This window comes from Elephantulus edwardii, unplaced genomic scaffold, assembly GCF_000299155.1.
Source record: "Elephantulus edwardii isolate Elephantulus edwardi_28Jun2011 unplaced genomic scaffold, EleEdw1.0 scaffold00310, whole genome shotgun sequence".
Taxonomy (NCBI): Eukaryota; Metazoa; Chordata; class Mammalia; order Macroscelidea; family Macroscelididae; genus Elephantulus; species Elephantulus edwardii.
In genome coordinates this window covers 1482845-1501910 of record NW_006400060.1, presented here as the reverse complement: position 1 = coordinate 1501910, position 19066 = coordinate 1482845, and the positions used below count along the sequence as shown (strand labels likewise).

Genomic DNA, 19066 nt, shown 5'->3' with positions numbered 1-19066 from the left:
TCTCACTGCTACTAGCACAGAGTCTTCTACATATTCGCTGTCATTGTCTGGATTGGTTTGTCGATGCTTCGGGATTCTTGTTGAGAAGCGTGGTGTGTTTATTTCTTCTGGCAAACTATCTCCTGATGGTCTCCCTTGTTCCTGTGATTTCCTAAATCTTTTTTTAGCTGACATCACTGCATACGTTCTATAGAGAAACAAGTGTCAAGTTACTGGATTTTTTTCCCCCAAAACAGAAGACATCTCTGGCTCTATTACCAGCACTTACTATAATACCTACCATACAACATGCACAAAATCAACTAACAACAATATAGGCACAAGGTTCCAGTAAGCGAGAGTGGGGGGTGCAGCAGCTCAAAGGAATTTGGGGAGTGGCCCTGCACCAGAGCTTGAGCTAGGCCAAGTGCATATACCTGAGTCCTTCCCACCCCTGCGCACCCTGCCTACAGCTGGAGTTGGCTCCTATGTGGTGTGTCCCAGTTCCACTTAAACCTGCCCACCATGGAAGACCCTGCTGATAACTGAAATAGCATAGCTTCTAGCTTCTAGCATCACAGCAACATGCAAGCTACCACAGTAGGGCAGATCAAAAGAGAGGACCCAGCAGGAGCCTGACCTGAGAGCCAGTATGACCACCCACCAAGTCTTGCTATGTCTCTTCTTTTTCTCAAGGGTGCAGACCCAGCACAGTGTCCCACCAGGCTGTGGCCCAGACTTCAACCTCCTCCACTACAAACTGTTTGACTGCTCTGAGACCCAGGGCATTGTCTTGGAGGCAGTAGCCTGAGCAGGTATCATCATCACATTTGTCCTCACAATCATCCTTGTGGCCAGCCTCCCTTTTGTGCAGGACATCAAGAAGTGCAACCTTCTGGGGACTCAGGTGTTCTTCCTGCTGGGGATCTTGGGCCTCTTCTGCCTGGTGTTTGCCTGCATGAGGAAACTCTACTTCACCTATGCCTCCCTGTGGTTCCTCTTTGGAGAGCTGTTCACAACCTGCTTCTCCGGCCTCATGACTCTCAACTTCTTGGCCCCAAAGAATCACAGCCCTAGGGCTAGGTGATCAACACTGTGGCCTTGCTGTTGACCCTGGTGGAGGTGGTCATCAACAAAGAGTGTGGCTCACCACTCTAGTGCAGGGAGGTTGTGACGGTAGCCCCCTGGCCAATAGCAGTACTGACTGGGTGGTGCCCTCACCCTGTACTATTGCCAACATGGACTTTGTCATGGCACTCATCTACATCATGCTGCTGCTGTTGCTGGGGGTCTTCACAAGGGCCTGGCTCACCCTGTGTGGCCGCTTCAAGCCCGGGACTTTGTGCTGCTCACCATGACCACCTCCATCGCCATCTGGGTAGTGTGGATCATCATGTACACCTATGTCAACAAGCAGCACACGGTCCTACCTGGAATGACCCAACACTGGTCATTACCCTCATCGTCTATGCCTGGGACTTGCTTCTCTTCTATGTCATACCTGAGCTCTCCCAGCTGACCAAGCCCAGCCAAGAGCAGAAGTACCAGGAGGACCTGTACCCCATGCTGCAAGACCATCCTCAAAGAGCAGAGGGGCCAGAGTATGTTTGTGGAGAACAAGGCATTTTCCATGGACAAGCCCACCTCAGCCAAGAAGCTTGTGTCATCGTACAGTGACTAAATGGCCAGCTGGTGAACAGCATGTATCAGCCCACTAAGATGGCCCTCATGCACAAAGGCCCATCCAACTGTACCTACAACATTATCCTCCTGAGGGTCACTGCCAACAGCTAGGTGATGGGCAGTGCCAACTCGATCCTACATGCAAAAGACACGTACCCTGACCACAGCCACCAAATGGCCACCCCAGTCAAAGACAGCAAGAACTCGGGAGGATCAGTCCCCACAAAATAAAACACGATGGTAGCTGTCCTCTCTCCCCGACCACCTAGTACCGTCATGTCCTCATCCTTCTGGGCTAAGGCTGGCCAGGGCCCAGCGCCTCCACCCTTGTTACTGGAGCTGAGAGGGACTGAGACCAGGGGTCTGAAGCAGTGGACAGGGTGGGAAGCCTGGAAAGGGCTCAGCCCTGTCTTTCCAGGTCCCCAGCCAACTTCCCCACCCGCCACGTGGCACCTCTCAGATCATAGCCCCCACTGCTTGCACCTTGACAACAAGGGTGTCCCCTCCTGATGGCCATTATCCCCACTGTGAAGGACATGCCTCACATGCCCGCTCCTTAAATGAGGGCCTCCTAGCCTCGTTTTCTTTTGGGTCTAGCAGTAGCTGCTCTGCTGGGGCATCTTCTCCATGACTTTACAGCCATTCCTGGCCCTCTCTCCTCAGCCTGCTGACGCCTGGCCTGGGAGAGCCTACAAGATGGTCATTCCCTTCTCTCTGGTCCGTGGGCCCTTTTGGCACTTCAGTCACCCTGTGCTTCAAATGAACTTGAACTCCACCTACAAGCCAGAACCACCCATCTATCTTTTGCTCAGACTGCCCCTCCCGCTCCAGGGACTGGACTCCCACACTGGTTCCTTCCAGAGAAGCTCTCTCCATATGGCACTACCTCACAGAGAACCACACAAAGGAGTTTAAGGAGTTTACAGGCCGCTCTGGTGTTTGGAGCGCCACACCATACAGCAGAAGGGCCAGGACCATTCTTCCAGTGCCTGCTTATCCCCTTGGTACTTGGCTAGTTTGGAAGGTGGTTTCTGGGGTAGGGACAGATTTAAATAAATGTCTGCTTGCACTTTATGGAAAAAAGAAACAATCTAGGTAACAAAATCTATAGGCTGACTCAGAAAGCTCTTAACCTAAAGGGAAATAAGCAACTATCTATAGTAATAATTTATCAACAGGCTATCTTATAGGAAGAAAAAACAAGAGTACAGGCAACAGTAAATTGATCATTAAAATGGCTTCATAAGAGAACCTAAAAATAATCCTGTTTTACTCCTTCACTCTTTCTTGATTTCACTTTTAAACTTTGTGCTCCTCACTTTGTCAATGCTAAGTCAATATAACAGTCACTATGAGTCATAGTCTACTCGATCCCACCAAACAAGTTAAAATGGCATAGTTTAAAAGCCAAATAAGGCCAAAGCAGAGATTCTCTGGGCAGAAACAATACCATTTATTCTCTTATTCAATAATTACATGAACTATATGCCAAGTACATTTCTAGATACCAGGGATGAAAATATTAAAATACTCAAGATCTCTGATCTCACAAAGGCACATTAGGAAAGACGGTGAAATGACAGAGACAGGGTAGGGTCGTGGGGGGGGGGCGGCCAACACAGATGGACTACTTGGAAATAAGTGGTCAGAGAAATTCTCTCTGAGCTATCCTTCAAGCTGAGATTTGAATGGCAAGGATCCGAGCATATGAAAATCTGGTACAACAGTATTCACGGAGCTAGAAAAACAGGGAAAAGATTTCCATGTCACAAAAACAGCAGCAACACCAAGTTCCAAGAGACTGGCATGAAAAAGGATAAAGGGGAGTGGGATATGAAGTAAGAAAAGTAGTCAGGCATAGTAGAGTGGGGGGTGGGGGTGGGCAGGGGGATTGTATAACAATGAAAGAATTTTACTTTTCAAAGAGAAGAGGGAACTGGGGGGAGGGGTGGACAGGGAGAAAAATGCAACAATGAATGAATGGAAATACAAAGTCTCTGTAAACGTTCATTAAAATTAATAATAATAAAAAAGAAAAGTAGCTAGTAACTTGCAAGTCAGAGTAAGGAGTCTGGATTTTTTTAAGTGTGAACTAGGAATCACCCATATCTGACCCTCTGGCGGGTTTTCATAAGCAGTTAATAGCACCAGAGGAGACTGCCCATCGTTCTCCCACAAAACAATTGGTGGATTCCAAACGTGTGCTTTGGGGATCTCAGCGCAGCTGCTTACTACTAGGTCACCAGGCTTAAGGTGTAGTGGGGGTAAATTAATGAATTCAAGGCGTATTTTGGAAGGAGGTAGGGTCAGACATAATAAAAGCAAGGAATCAAGAATGAGTTCTAAGGTCTTGGTTTAGGAAAAACTGGGAGAACGGTCGGAATTACAGTTGCTAAGAGGCTGAGCTGCCAAAACGGCAATTTCATGCCTTCTAGAGCTCTGCGGGAGAACAATGGACAATCTCCTTCCTTGCGATTTATTGCCCCTGAAAACCCGGTGAAGGGTCAGCTATGGGTCAGTTCTGACTCACAACAATCCCACCTTAGAACAGATAAGTCAGAGCAGCTAAACAATACGTTTGTTCAATGCAGGTGGAGTGCCCAGGTTCCAAGTCGATTCCTAAGGGACTACAGCAAGAATGGCGAGCAGCTATTGATCCCTTCCTCTGAACCATCCATAGCTTCCCAAGTATTTATTTTTTAAAGATCTGTCCTCTGAGAAACTGACTCCAGCGACACCTTTCAGGATAGCCTCCCATGCAGAAATTAGGGGAGTCACTTCGTTCTCAAACAGAATCTCATTTTCTCTGTTTCAAGGTACCTTACCTAGCACTCTCTTGGACTCCACAGTAGCCGAGCTCCTTAAAAGCCGCCTCACCAATTCAAACGCGCATGCCCCACCCCACGCATGCGCGCCTTTCCAGAGATCCGGCAGGCCCCAAGGCGCCGGCACGCTCTACTGAAGCCTGATTGGTTGGGCTAGAGCTCTTTGGCGCCTGGCGACCGACGCGCCAATACTGACGTAAACTCAAATTCAGAGTGCGACTGGCTCTGCCATCCTCAGCCCAGCGCTCCAGGTACCCGGGTCATTGCAGCTGGAGTCAGCTGATTGGCTGGTATTTCCATTCTTAATATTCGCTTTCTTGCTTTTACGTAAGCTGGTACAATTAGTAACTGGATTCTTAAAAGTAACATGATAAATTACAACAATCATTTTGTCGAGATTGGCCTGCCAGGATTTTCCAGCTGTAGGCAAATATGAAGCTGCAAACTTAAATCGGCTTCTTCCCACCCTAGGAGCCACAGAAGCGCAGTCATATTGAAGTGTTCTGTTTTACGAAAGGTCTGCGCTGAGGATAGAAAGAGGATGCAGTCAGCTTCCATAAAAGATTTATTGTTGTTAGATGCTGTGAAGACGACTTGTATGAACAACAAACCTTGCTTTATTTGGCGCCATCCTCATATCTGATATAATTTAGCCATTTTTACATTCAATCCATTTCGTCTTTCCTCTTTCGCGAACCCTCCCACTTTCCCTGAATTATGTCCATTTCCAAGGACTGGCCCCTCCTAACAACATACCCAAAGTATGTGAAACAAATTTTCACCGTCCATAGCTCTAAGGAGCACTTGGTTGCGCTTTCTCCAAGACATTTTTCCTTGTTCTGTTGGTTGGTGGTGTTATGTGCCATCAATCGCAGCGACCTTGTGTACGTACAACAGCTCTGAAACCTGCTCTATCCTGTGCCAACCTGTCTCTGACACACCTACCCACATTAACCCAGTCACTGAGTCTATCCATCTCATCCAGGGTCTTCCTCTCCTGTGCTGTCACTCTACCCTTTCAAGAATGATTCCACTCTCCGAGGACTGGTCCCTCCTTGCAACATGCCCAAAGTGTAAGGTCGCCAAGGAAGGACAGAACCCAGTACGTGCCAAGACAGTTTATTGAGGAGAAATTGCCTGGCTGACTCTAGAGACCAGCTGCTTACTTAAAGTTAGAGCGGGGAATTGGGAGAGGAGATATTTGCAACTGTTTTTTACAAGATAAGGGAGCAGACCTTGGGTTGTAGATAGGTATTCTTGGGAAAGGAAGTAGAATAGTTTTGCAGCCCCAGCAAAGACAAAAAGAGCCACAGTTGCTGCTTCCTGTGGTTCATTTTGATGGCTATTGTGGGAAAGAGAGGGAGAGCAGCTCTGCAACCCTAACACAAAGTATGTCAGACAGAGCTTCAAAATCCTTGCCTCCAAGAAGCAGGCTGGTTTCACCTCCTCCAGCCTGAACCAGTTTGTTGTCCTAGCAGTCCATGGTACATTCAATAGTCTTCTCCAGCACCAAAACTCAAAGGCATCAATTCTTATTCTGTCATCCTTAGCCCGTGTCCAGCTCTCTCATGCATAGCAAGTAATTTCGAAGACCATGGCCTGGATCAGGTGCACCTTAGTCTCTAGACTGATATTGTTGCTCTTCAGTACTCTGGAGAGGATCCTGACAACAGATCTTTACAATGCAATTTGTCTTTTGATTTCCTGGCTACTGGTACCAAGAATGTTGATTGTGAAGCCAAGCAAGCTGGAGCTTTAAAAATCTCAGTCTCTTCCCTGTCTATCATGATGTTGCCTATTAATCCAGTGGTGAGGTTCTTTATTTTTTTTTTTTTATGTTGAGCTTCAATCCATACTGAAGGCTATAGTTTTTAACCTTTTGCAGCAAATACCACAGTATTCTCCAACACCACCAACTAAAGGGCATTGATTCTTCTGTCGTCCTTATTCATTGTCTAGCTCTCAGATGCATAGTAATTTAAAAGTCTGTGCCTTGAACATGGCACACCTTAGTCTTTTAACTGACATCATTGCTCTTTATCACTTTGGAAAGGTTATTGACAGTGAATTCCACCCCCCCAAGTGTAACACATCTTTTGATTTCTTGATTGATGATACCAAGGGATTGTGTATCCATGCAAGATTAAATCATTGACAACTGCAACATTGCCCATAAGCCCAGTGATGAGGATATTTGTCTTCTTTTTTTAATACTAATTTACAAAATTTGAATACATTGTTTTCAAGAACAGATTTTTGTCTTTTTGATGTTGAAATGTAATCCATATTGAAGGATGTAAACGTTGATCTTCTGCAGCAAGCTTTTCAAGTTTTCTTGGCTTTCAGCAAGAGAGGTTGGGCCATCTGCATGGCTTCCTTCAATTCTGATGCCACTCTCTTCTTCCTAAAGTCCAGCTCTTTGAATCTGAGCAAATCTTCTCAGCATACAGATTGAATAGGAATGGGGTAGAGATACAGCCCTGACACATAACTTTTCTGATTTTAAAGCGTTTGGTATTTTCTTTCTCTGTTCAGTCTCGGAAACTGTATGGGCCAGTTCTCCTTGGTCCTTCAGGGTCACTTTGAGTCAAAATCGACTCAATGGCAATAATGGATTTGGGGTTTAGTTCATCCATGACCTCAGAGGCTTTCTTTGTGTAAAGACAAGAATTGTAAAGAAATAACAGTTGAATCATCCCTCTTCTTACCAAGAATGGGTATAGTAAAAGGATTGCTTAGAACTTTTCCTAAATCAGATGTTGTGTTATTAGCAGGCAATGACCATAGAGAATAACTTAACATTAAAGAAACCAGCTAAAACAAGGCTAACGGCCTAGTGAAAGAAGCTGCACTGCAATTCCAAAGTAGGCAGTTTTGAATCCACCAGTTGCTCCACATGAGAAGGATGGACAATCTCCTTCCCTGTGATTAACTGCCTCTGAAAACCCACCGGAGGGTCGGCTATGGGTTGGTTCCAACTAGATTTATTAGAGTCAGAATCATAAGAAAGACAGAAATTTAATAACTTTCACTGACATGTTGAGGGTCTAAACGTACCTATAAGCTATCTGCAAAACTGTATATGGGTAAATGTCTGTAATCTTAGAGAGTGTGAAAGAAAAATAATAGCACACATTTTGTTAATAAATTTTTTATTTTATACTGGCTTATTTACAAAGCTCTTATACATTGTTTTTCACAGCAGATCTTTCCCATTTCCCCTACCCAACCATCACTCTACCCATCAAATTGTGCGACTCTAAGATTACCCCCTGCCTATCCTCACCCCTTTGTTCTTACCCTACCTCACTTGGATACATATACACATTTTACGAGGTTTGGTTTTTGTGGGTTTTGGGTGTGTGTGTGTGTGTGGTTTTTTAATATTAGTTTCCTAACAACATACTGCAAAGAAAGTAAAATATTACTGACAAAGTAAAATATTACCATGAAATGTGCAAGGAGTTGGAGTCAGAAAATCAAAAGGACCAAACTCGCTCAGCATTTCTTAAGCTCAAGGAACTGAAGAACAAATTCAAACTTTAAGTTGCTATAATCAAGGATGCTTTAGGCAGAAGATTAAATGATCCAGGAAGCATTAAAAGAAGATGGAAAGAATATACTGAGTCACTGTATCCAAAGGAATTGGCAGACACAGAAGAATTTCATGAAACAACATATGAGCAAGAGCCTATGGTGATGAAGGAAGAAGTTCAAGCTGCTTTGAAGGAAATAGCAAAAATTAAGGCCCAAGAATAGATGGTATACCAATTGACATATTTCAGCTAAGAGATGCTGCCCTGGATGTGCTCACCAAGTTGTGCCAAGAAATCTGGAGAACAACCACTTGGCCAACTGACTGGAAGAGATCTATATTTGTTCCCATTCCAAGAAAAGGGTGACCCAACAGAGTGTGGAAACTGTAGAAAAATATCATTAATTTCACATGCAGGCAAGATTCTGCTGAAGATTATCCAAAAACGACTGGAACAGCACATCAGCAGAGAACTGCCAGGAAGTCCAGGCTGGGCTTAGAAGGGGTCGTGGTACGAGGGATATTGTAGCTAATGTTAGATGGACCTTGGCTGAAAGCAGGGAATACCAGAGGAATGTCTATCTGTGTTTCATTGACTATGCAAAGGCGTTTGACTGCATAGATCATAACAAACTGTGGCTGAGAAGAATGGGAATCCCAGAACACTTTATGGTGCTAATGAGAAACCTATACTTAAACCAAGAGGCAGTCGTCAGAACAGAGCAAGGAAACACTGCATGGTACAAAACTGGGAAAGTTGTACGCCAGGGATGTGTCCTGTCTCCATACCTTTTCAACCTGTATGCAGAAAAGATTACCTGGGAGGCTGGGCTCTATGAGGAATGTGGGGTCAAGATTGGTGGAAGATCTACCAACAATCTGCGTTATGCAGATGACACAACCCTGCTTGCTGAAACTGAGGAGGACCTGAAGCGCTTGCTGAAGAGGGTTAAGGACTGCAGCCTCCAATATGGATTGAGGCTCAATGTCAAGAAGACAAAGATTCTCACCACTGGGCCAATTGGCAGCATCAGGATGGATGGTGAAGAGATTGAGATTGTTCACAGCTTTAGTTTGCTTGGCTCCAGTCAACACTCTCGGCACCAGTAGCCAGGAAATTAAAAGACGTATTGCCATGGGAAAGTCTGCTGTTAGGGACCTCTCCAAAGTACTGAAGAGCAATGGTGTCTCTCTGGAGATTAAGATGCATCGGATAGAGGCCATGGTCTTTGCAATCACTTGTTATGCATCAGAGAGTTGGACAATGACTAAGGAGGATAGAAGGAGAATTGATGCCTTTGAGCTGTGGTGCTGGAGAAGAGTATTGAGGATACCATGGACTGCTAGGAAAACTAACAGATTCATCCTGGAAAGGGCCAAACCGGACGGCTCCTTGGAAGCAAGAATTCTGAGTCTCCGTCTAACATACTTTGGACATGTTGTAAGGAGGGATTGGTCCTTGGAGAGGGACATCATGCTTGGTAGGGTGGAGGGACAGACAGCACAGGAGGGGAAGGCCCTCTATGAGGTGGATTGATTTAGTGACTGGGGTAATTGGGATGGGTGTATCGGAGACAGTGCTATTGGCACAGGACAGAGCAGGGTTTAGGGCTGTTGTACATAGGGTCGCTGTGAGTCACAAGCGACTCGACGGCACATAAAAACAACAACAACAACAACATGCTTTTCTTTTTAAGGGACTTTCCTTATCCCCCCAACCAAAAATTAACCATTAAAAAAGACCTGGTCTAAACTACTAAAGTTTGTTTTCAAAAACAACCTTTTTCTTGCACTCTGTTCAGAGTCTCCAAGGTGTGGGAGATGCTGGCCAGACCACGATCATTGAACCTCATTTTCCCTGCCTCTTTGGCTCTTCCCCTGAAACTTCTGAATAAATCGGTTTAATCCTTAAAAAAAAAATTGTTCCTCTCCCGATTAAACAAGTGTGGAAGGAGGAGTGGCGTCCACTTCCATAATAGCTTGCCTCCGGAAACCCTATGAACCTGGAGAGAGGATGAAAGGCACCGAAGCGTCGAGGACTCTCGCCTGCAACTCGAAGGCACTTAACAACAACAACAACTACTACATATAATCATTTGTATACATTGTGCTTTGTACATAGACTTTGTGTTTTATACAGTCATTCATATACATTATATTTTATGTAATTACCACTACTCATACCTGTCATCACCCCATTTTTTTTCAAGCCCCTTTAAACCTTTCCCATTGTTGTACCCATCACTTCACCCACTAACTTCTGTTATCCCAGTGATTTCCCCCTGCCCTACTCCTTTTTCTGCCTCCTTCCTTTCCTTTTTTCCTTTCCCTTTTGAAGGTGTATACATAACTTGCTCAGATATCCTCCTGTTTTCATAATAATGATCTTATGCAATATTTATGTGACTATTTCACTCAACAATAATGTTCTCTAGTTCCTTCCAAGTTGTATAGTATTTTACAAAATCATTATTCCTTTGTGCTGCATCTTATTCCATTGTATTAATGTATCACAATTTCTCAATCCATTAGTTTGTTTATGGGCATTTGGGCTGTTTCCATTTTCTTGCTATTGTGAATAATCTTGCTATGAACATAGGTGTACAAATCTCCATTCATATCTCAGTTCTGATTTCCTTGGGATATATTCCTAGTAGTAGAATAGCTGGGTCATATGGGATTTCTGTATTCAGCTTTTTGAGGAAACGCCAAACTGCCTTCCAGAATGGTTGTACCATTTTATAATCCCATCAGCAATGCATAAGAGTTCCACATCCTCTCCAACAATTATTTTCAATTTTTTGAACTTTGTTATAGTAAAATTGGAGTAAAATTTTATCTCATTCTTGTTTTGCTTTGCATCTCCCTGATTGCTAATAATTTTGAACATTTCCTCATGTTTCTTGGCTATCCGAATGTCCTCATTTGTGGAGTCTTTTGCCCTTTTTGTTTTGGGTTGCCAGTCTTTTTCTTGTGGTGGCACTGTAGTATTCTATAAACTTTGGTTATGAGACCTTTATCTGAAATGCCATTGCCAAATGTTTTTTTCCAAAATCAGTGGGATATCTTTTTCCTCTACTGGAGAAAGTTTTTTATGTGCACAGGGATTTAACCTTCTCCCCCTACCCACCCATATCAGAAATTGTTCTATAGGTTTTTAAATCCTCTTTTTAAAGTAGAAAATGATTGTATTGTTGTTGTTGTGTGCCATCAAGTTGACTACCATGTTAGTGACCCATGAACTTTGTACTTTCTTTATGCCATCCTCCTGATCTCTGTTATGCTTGAGTATGTTTTTACAATCATTGCTGAGAGTCTTCCTCTCTTTTTCTGATCGTCTACCTTTCCCAGAATGATGTCACTTCACCATCCTTGTCTCTAAGGAGCATCCTGGTTGTTTGCATTCTTTCCAAGACAGAGTTCTCTGTTCTTTTGGCAATCCATGGGAAGTTCAGAACAGGATTTTTATTAGGTGCCATCCAGTCAAATTCAACTAACAAGGACTCTATGAACACATCTGAACCTTGTCCTATCTTGCACCATTCCCACCATCTCTTACATACTTGAGTCCATTTACAATCACCATGTCAATCTACCTCCCTGAGGGTCTTATGCTTTTACTCACCTTCTCCCTTTCCAAACATGATGTCCTTTTCCAAGGACTTGCACCTCTTAACATATTCAAAGTATGTGAGACTAAACTTTGCCATCTTCACCTCCAAGAAGCACCCTAATTACACCTTCTCCAAGACCTATTTGTTTGGTCTCTTGTCAGTCCATAGGTTATTCAGAAAAGGGTTGTTTGATGTAATCCAGTCGCTAAAGACCCTTAGTGATTGACCCTATGAACCTCATCTTACCCTGAATTAGGAACACCTTAGAAAAGGGTTGACAATAAACCTATCATCTCATGATTTTTAGTGGTGGGGTGTTTTGGCAGTGAATTTAACTTGTAATTTAATAATAGTAATAATAATAAAAAGACTTGTTCCTTGAGTTGAATTGTAAGAGGATTCACAGTGGCAAAATCCCCCTGCTGGACAGTAGATTCAGATTCACAGGGAAATTGTAACGCTCAAAGACCTGTCCTGAGGGTTTCCAAGACTGAAAATCTCTATAGAAAATAGCCTGCCACAACTTTCTGCTGCAAATTGGCCTATGGGTTCAAACCACCTACCTTTTGGTTAGCAGTTGGGTACTTTAACCACTGTGCCACCAGTTGTTACTGTTAGGTACCTGACCCTCCAGCAGGTTTTCAGAGGCAATTAACCGAATGTGAGGCAACTGTCCATCTTTCTCCTGAAGAGTATTTGGTGGATTTGAACCATGTGCCTTCGGATTGGCAGCACAGCTCCTTACCACTTCAATGTTCCCTTCAATGGACAAAGGGTAAAATGTTCAGCACTTCTAAATGTTAAACTAGTAACTATTAATTATTTGGTGACTATCGAAATGTAATGTATACATTAAGGAAAAACTGCATATTGGTGAAATCTTTAATGCTGTCAATGTTCTTTATCTTCATTTTCTACATGTAGGGAAACTGGTGTTTCTCCAATTTGAAAATGTTTATTAAATCATGAAACAATCAGATATTATTATATTGTTTTGAGTGAATGCAAAGGTTTCTATTTCAGCTAGTCCACTTTGAGCCACTTATTTTTAGAAGCCAAATCTTCCTATATGCACATAAAATTACCACTCTGAAAAAAAAAATCTTATATTGTCATTTCCTTGGGTTTTTATGATGAACCAGAAATTAAATTTATGTATTGGAAAAAATGTATCATAGAAATGACTGTTTTTTTGTTGTTGTTGTTTAGAAATTTAATTTATTCCCATGATGGAGCGGAAGGAGGAAATGGGGCTAGAACCTGGTCTGCCCCTGCCCTCTCGCCTCAGAGACGGAAGCGTCTGGGTGGGTGGTCTAGCCAAGGTCTCACCAGGCCCAGGAGAGCTCCCAGGCAGGAGGCCTGTTGAGGTGAACAGCAGCCAGTGTTGGGCAGGGTAACTTGGGTGGCCGATATGCCAGTTTCCAGCTCTTCAGGACTGACCACTTGTGCCGCTTCATAGCATACACCAGGGGCAGCAGTAAGCCCATCATCATCATCATCTTGAGCCCCATGCGCTTGCGATGGTCGTGTTCTGGCTCAGACGCCCAGCGCAGGAAGGTGCACACATCCTTGGCCACTTGGGACATGGTGGCTGGAGTGCCATCATCAAACTCCAGCACCTCATTGTATATTGGGGGGGCCATGCCAATGGCCTGGCCAGGGAAGTAGGGGTTGAAGTAGAGGCCTTCTCGCAGTGACACCCCAGTGGGTGGCTCACAGTAGCCGGTCAGCAGGGAAAACACGTAGTCCTCGCCGCCATGCCTGGCTCGCACAATGTAACTGAGGTCAGGGGGCAAAGCCCCATTGTTGGCAGCTCGAGCAGCCTCAGGATTGGGGAAAGTAGTCTGACAGCTTTCCTGGCCGCATGAACATCTCCCCGTCCTCGTTGGGGCCGTCCTGTACCTCCACCTCCTCAGCCAGGGCCTTGGCCTCCTCCTCTGTGTAGCAAACGCCCACCAGGTGGCGGTAGGCCAGGTAGTCCATGCTGTGGCAGGAGGAGCACACCTGCTTATACACCTGGAAACCTCTCCGGATGCTGGTGTGGTCCAGCGAGGAGAGCAGGCCACGGTGCGACCAGGGATAGGTGGGGGGGAGGTGGGAGGGTGCAGCTCCAGGTCGGTGGCGCTGACGGCGGAGTGCAGAGCCACGGCCAGGCCGGCCCCGCCCGCCGCCAGCATACCCAGCGCGGACAGCAGCACCTTCCGGCCCCGCGACTGGCCGGCCCTCGACGACAGCGCCGCTGCCTGAGGCGTCCTGAGCGGGAGCGGGCCGGGCCGCGCCCCGCACAGCAGCCCCCGGGCCCTCGCGCCCGGCAGCCCCGCGCCCCGCGGACCCAGCACCGCCCGCGCATTGCACCCGCCGCCGCCGCCATCTTGGCCCTAGAAATGACTGTTTACATCTTACATTTATATGGTTTGCAGAGCACTTTCATATACTCATTTAATCATGCGTGAAGATTGAGGCTATGTTGGTTCTTCAAATACATCAATAATAACTGTTCTTTCTAAACTAGTAAGACAAATTTTCTCAAGTCATTCTTCACACCTCTAATAATTTTGAAGCGTCGAGGACTCTCCTTCATAGGGTCACTATGAGTCGCCTGCAACTCGAGGGCACTTAACAATAACAACAATTTTGAACTCAAAGACATGTAAATTAGAAAGGATTTTAAGGTTATAACCTTCTCCTTTTTTTATAGATGATGAAACTGGTACCCTAAATAGTGAAATAACTTGCCTAACATGACACGTTTGTGGCATTGTAAGTTTAACTCATGTCACTCTGAGGACAGACACATAGTGAGAGAGTGGTTTACCTTAACGTACTTGTAATTTTTTCTAAAATCATTTCTCTACCTTACCTAATGAAACAGAGCTCTTCAAACCCAGAAGTTGTTTTGGAATCATAGATCTTTGGCTTTTTTGTCTTATATACTAACATCACCAAATTGCAAACAATTGCAATAAAATTGGAAAGTTGACAACCTTATTAGTATTACTCTCACTCATTGTCAGCCTGTTGATTCCAACTTATAGATGACACTCGTGGTTTTCAGAGGCTATAAATTGTTCAGGAGTTGATTGCCATCTTTCTCCTGAGGAACAGCTACTGATTAGATTTGAACCATGTGCAGTCCAACTTCCTACCAGGTAATTATCCCTGCCCCCTATTTTACACTATCTCAGCCTTAAAAAAATGAAGAGAGAGACCTCCTGAATCTATTATTACTCTTTCAGATTTTCAGTATTTGTCCAGACACTTTCCTCCAAATTTCAAAAATTTATTTTGAAAGAATGAGGGAAATAAGACAAAGAAGTATCAATTACCAAGAACAATGACATTGTACTCTCCCCACATACAGGCCCTCCCACCCCTTTCCCTATCCCTGGCACAATAATATTAAAACCATCAAACATCTAACAAGGAAAAATAGCAGTATGTAATGAAGAAAGCAAATATCCATACTGCTAACTAATTAACCCTTACCAAATGTCCTTCCCCCAGCAGAACTCCATTCACTAGAATGATAAAGAGGTATACAACCCTGGGGCTGATTGGGAACTCTCTTACACTTGGGAAGAGAAAGAATCAATAGGAATAGTGAACCTTTTTGTCAAGAAAACACTGCATCTGGCTCCTCTATCAAATTTCAGATGACTCCAGAGAACAGCTAGGGATTGAGATTTACAGACTTCTAGCACAGCTAACCCCTTCTCTCTCAACCGCAACAGTGAGACAGCTGTCAGATCCTAGTTAGCTGCTTAGAATGGTGGAATTGAGGCAGTTTTTGGCTTGGAGAGGGCGGGGCTGGGGAAGAAGCTTAATAACAAGTTTACCACTTCAATTTCAAACTGTAAAGTAAAAGGATTTTAGCTTGACTTGGACAAAGAAAAGGCAAAACCTCTTTATCACTAGAATAAGACTATATTGACTGTGTTTTAATTAAATTCACTATAAAGTAGTAAAGATTTAAACAATTTGATGTAGAGCTCAATTCATTTTACATATAGCTCAGTGTTTCAGGTTGAAGGATTTCCCCCCCCCCCTTAAAATGGCCAGTTTACATTTTAGGCATAATCTACTGAAGGATTTTTCCCTCCCTGGGAATGTATCACTTATTTTACACCAGACATAAGTTCTCTTTATAGGCGATTTGTTTTACTCTGCCTTCGCTGGAATAAATCTTTAAAGGGAAGGATACCTGTGTTGGATTAGTTCAAGATCAGAGCCTTCTCATTTGCATGTGTGTATACACAGTTGTTAAATACATATGCCCACACATCATTTTACAGTCACATGGTTGCTGGAGTTCACCTCACAAATACACTTCAATAGTAGCCATATACATTTACATGCAGCAAGATGTGAGAGTTGCCCCAGAGTGATTAAAGGTGGTGTACATATGTCTATGTGGAGAAATCATTTTATGGTAGACGTACACAAACCAATAGGATCATTAACTTGCAGATTATATTTTCCCCTTTCCCCCAAGATAGATACATCAAGTTAGAAACACATTGACATCTTCCTGGGTGTCATGGAGGCAACTGCCTGGAAAGGTCCATTTTCTGTACTTTCATTTCCCTAGGATACCTTCACTTTGCCCTGAGGAGCCTTCTCATATAAGGAGGGCTGCTCCTCAGCATTCCCCAGCAAGGGTTTCTTCTCAGAAGATCGATCTTCAGGTTTGCGGGCAATCAGCAGGCGGCAGGTGAGCAAGATTCCAAACACCAGAGCATGTGCATAGCGTTTGAGAGGATCACCAACCAGCTGGTGGAAAAAGAGCACCGCCAACACCAGTAAAAGTAGGAAGAAGTTAGCCACATCTTTGGGACGCCCAGGCACAAGGGTCATGACGATGCCACAGGCCACCTCGAGAGCTCCAATGCTTTTTCTGAGAAGAATGGAATTGATACCCATTTTCTTCAGTAGAGGAAGGGCTCGCACATAGCTCTTGTAAGCTCGTTTCTAGAGTGGAAATACCATAAGAAAATCACTGCGTTAACCATAATTTGAACAACAGAATGAAGAAAACACAAGCAATGGTCTTTTCCTCCTCATCATTTCCTTTTTAACCTGCCAAGGGTGTTCACATCCCTTTACTGTGTCTCCTAAAGAAATGCTTTGGAATTAAAAGAAAAGAAAGCAATCTGCTGAGATAACTGTGACTTTTAAAAATATTCTAGTTATCATAAACAACTCTAGGGCATTTACAAGAAAATTCACTGGACCAATAATACTTATGTGAGTTATATCAATGTTTTCCAGTGCCGGTCTTGTCTGAAAACTGTAGAGTCAGAACCCACTTACCCTCCTTGGGTTTCTGAGGCTGTGAATTGCATGGGAAGAGATCACCTATCTCCCACAGAGCTGCTGGTGAATTTAAACCATTAGAGAGGCATAGCCTTTCAGTTAGCAGCACAACTCCCCATAGACTAGGCCACTACAACTCCCTGCCTTGTCCAAGCCTGGGTACATATGAATATCAACCACAATAAATAGGCACAGTCTCACTAATTTGGGCTTCCCTATTTTGTAATTTATGATACTTCAGAAAAGAACTGAGCTGAAGTTTATATAATCTAATTTAAAAATATTTAAGTGTTTGCTAAGCAAATACAAAAAAGAAATGTGCAAATGGTAGCCCTTTGTATTTTTTTATATAGTAAGATGAAATCATTCTCATATTCATTGAGGTAAATCCCTAGACCTTTTAAAAACATTACCCTCGTTAGCCTGATCTAAGTGTATTCATTTTAATTCATTATATAGTTATTGAATACCTACTCTGTGTTATGCATTGGAGATACAAAAATTAATAAGACTGGGTCAAGAAGTTCTTGGTCTAGTAGGGGAAACAGATATGTAAATAACATTATAAGGTAGTGTGGTGAGTGTTATATAATGTTAGGTGTCATTAAGTTGACTATATAATTCATAACAACCCTATGAACAACAGATTTGAACTTTGCCCTATCCTGTGCCATCCTCAAGATCTCTGTCATGCTCAAGTCCATTGTGGTAGTCACTCTATCAATCCATTTCATTGAAGGTCCTCTTTTCTTTCACTGACCATCTGCTTTTGCCAGTATGATGTCTTTCTCCAAGGACTGGTTCATTCTGAAAATATGCTCAAAGTAAATGAGTGTTCAATACTCTTCTTTCACACCACAATTCAAAAACATAAGGTCTAATGGAAGTCCAAAGGGACACATAGGTCAAAGAATTATACTGCATTTAATAATTTTTTTTTCACAATTTCAAATTGTAAACTGAAGCAAATGATGAGAACAAATCTTGTTGAGTTGTTCCACTGCTTTGTTTTCATTAAGTATCCATTCATTCATCTACTATTTATTAAGTGGCAGCTACTGTACTAGGACCTCTAGATATGGATGCCAATCATTCAAAAGGCTCTGTTTTCCTGAAGCTTGAAGTTTATGAAGGGAATGATATATATTTAAATAAGGGCAAAAAAGTGTTTTGGGTGCTAGACAAACTATGTAGTTGGTACAAGTGGAGACACGTTAGAAGGAATATAGTAGGGGAGCTCTGGTGGCCTAGTGGCAAGGAGCTGCAATTACAATCCCAGAGGCGCACAGTTCGAATCCACCAGATGCTCTGCCGGGAAAGGAGGGACAATCTCCTCCTGTACCAGTCAGATCCGATTTGACGGTACACTCACACAAAAATAAAATGAAAAAAAAATAAAGAAGGAATATAGTAAAATCTCCCTAGATAAAAGGCTGAGAAAAGCTACAGTGGAATCCACAAAGTTAAGTAGGTATTTGCAAGATAAACATAAAAGGGAAGGACATTGCAGGCAGAAGCAGTTGGGTGAGCAAAGGTCCTGAAGCACAAAACAGGCTGATGTCTTGAGTACTGTCACAGCTCAGTATAAGTTGGGAAGTATTAGACAGGAGATGGAGATATAAATCACATTACAGAGAGCTACATATTTTGTGCCATGAAGCTGGACTTGATCTTCTAAACAAGGGAAAGGGAGCAACATAATAAACTTGCTTTTTAGAAAGATTACTCTGGAAAGGATGAGGAAGATGGATTGAGAGAGGCAAGCCTAGACACAAGGAAACCAGTAGAGAGACCTGACTAGAGTATTCTCTGTGAGGATGAAGGGAAAGGGACAGTGTTAAGGATACTTTAAATGCAAAATCAGTAATAGAATGCAGTATTTTGTTGGATGTGGACACTGAAAGAAAGAAGTCATGAAAGAGTTTTGAATCTGTAGCAATCTTCTAAGAATCAAATCCCTATGCGCATCCAGAAACTTCTCTAACAGGGTAAAAAGGGAAGCCACAGACTGGGAAAAAGTTTTTGGTAATGACATGTCAGACAAGGGACTTATATCTAGAATTTATAAAATACTCGAGCACCACAACAAGATAAAGGAGAATAATCCAATTGAAAAA

General features: G+C 43.4%; 1 protein-coding gene and 2 pseudogenes across 1 annotated transcript in view; 1 reads left to right on the top strand and 2 right to left on the bottom strand.

Moving 5' to 3' along the window:
- The first annotated feature begins 631 nt into the window (after positions 1-631).
- Positions 632-1906, top strand: LOC102859403 (annotated as a pseudogene).
- Positions 1907-12961: 11055 nt separating this feature from the next.
- On the bottom strand, positions 12962-14007 carry LOC102859002 (annotated as a pseudogene).
- A 1878-nt stretch (positions 14008-15885) lies between these two features.
- Positions 15886-19066, bottom strand: part of LOC102845819 (transmembrane protein 35-like) — a 17527-nt gene continuing 14346 nt past the window's right edge. Inside the window, exon 2 of the mRNA XM_006901144.1 lies at positions 15886-16604. Coding sequence (XP_006901206.1) covers positions 16221-16604 — 384 coding nt within the window. The 3' untranslated portion in view covers positions 15886-16220. The remainder of the gene's footprint in view (positions 16605-19066) is intronic.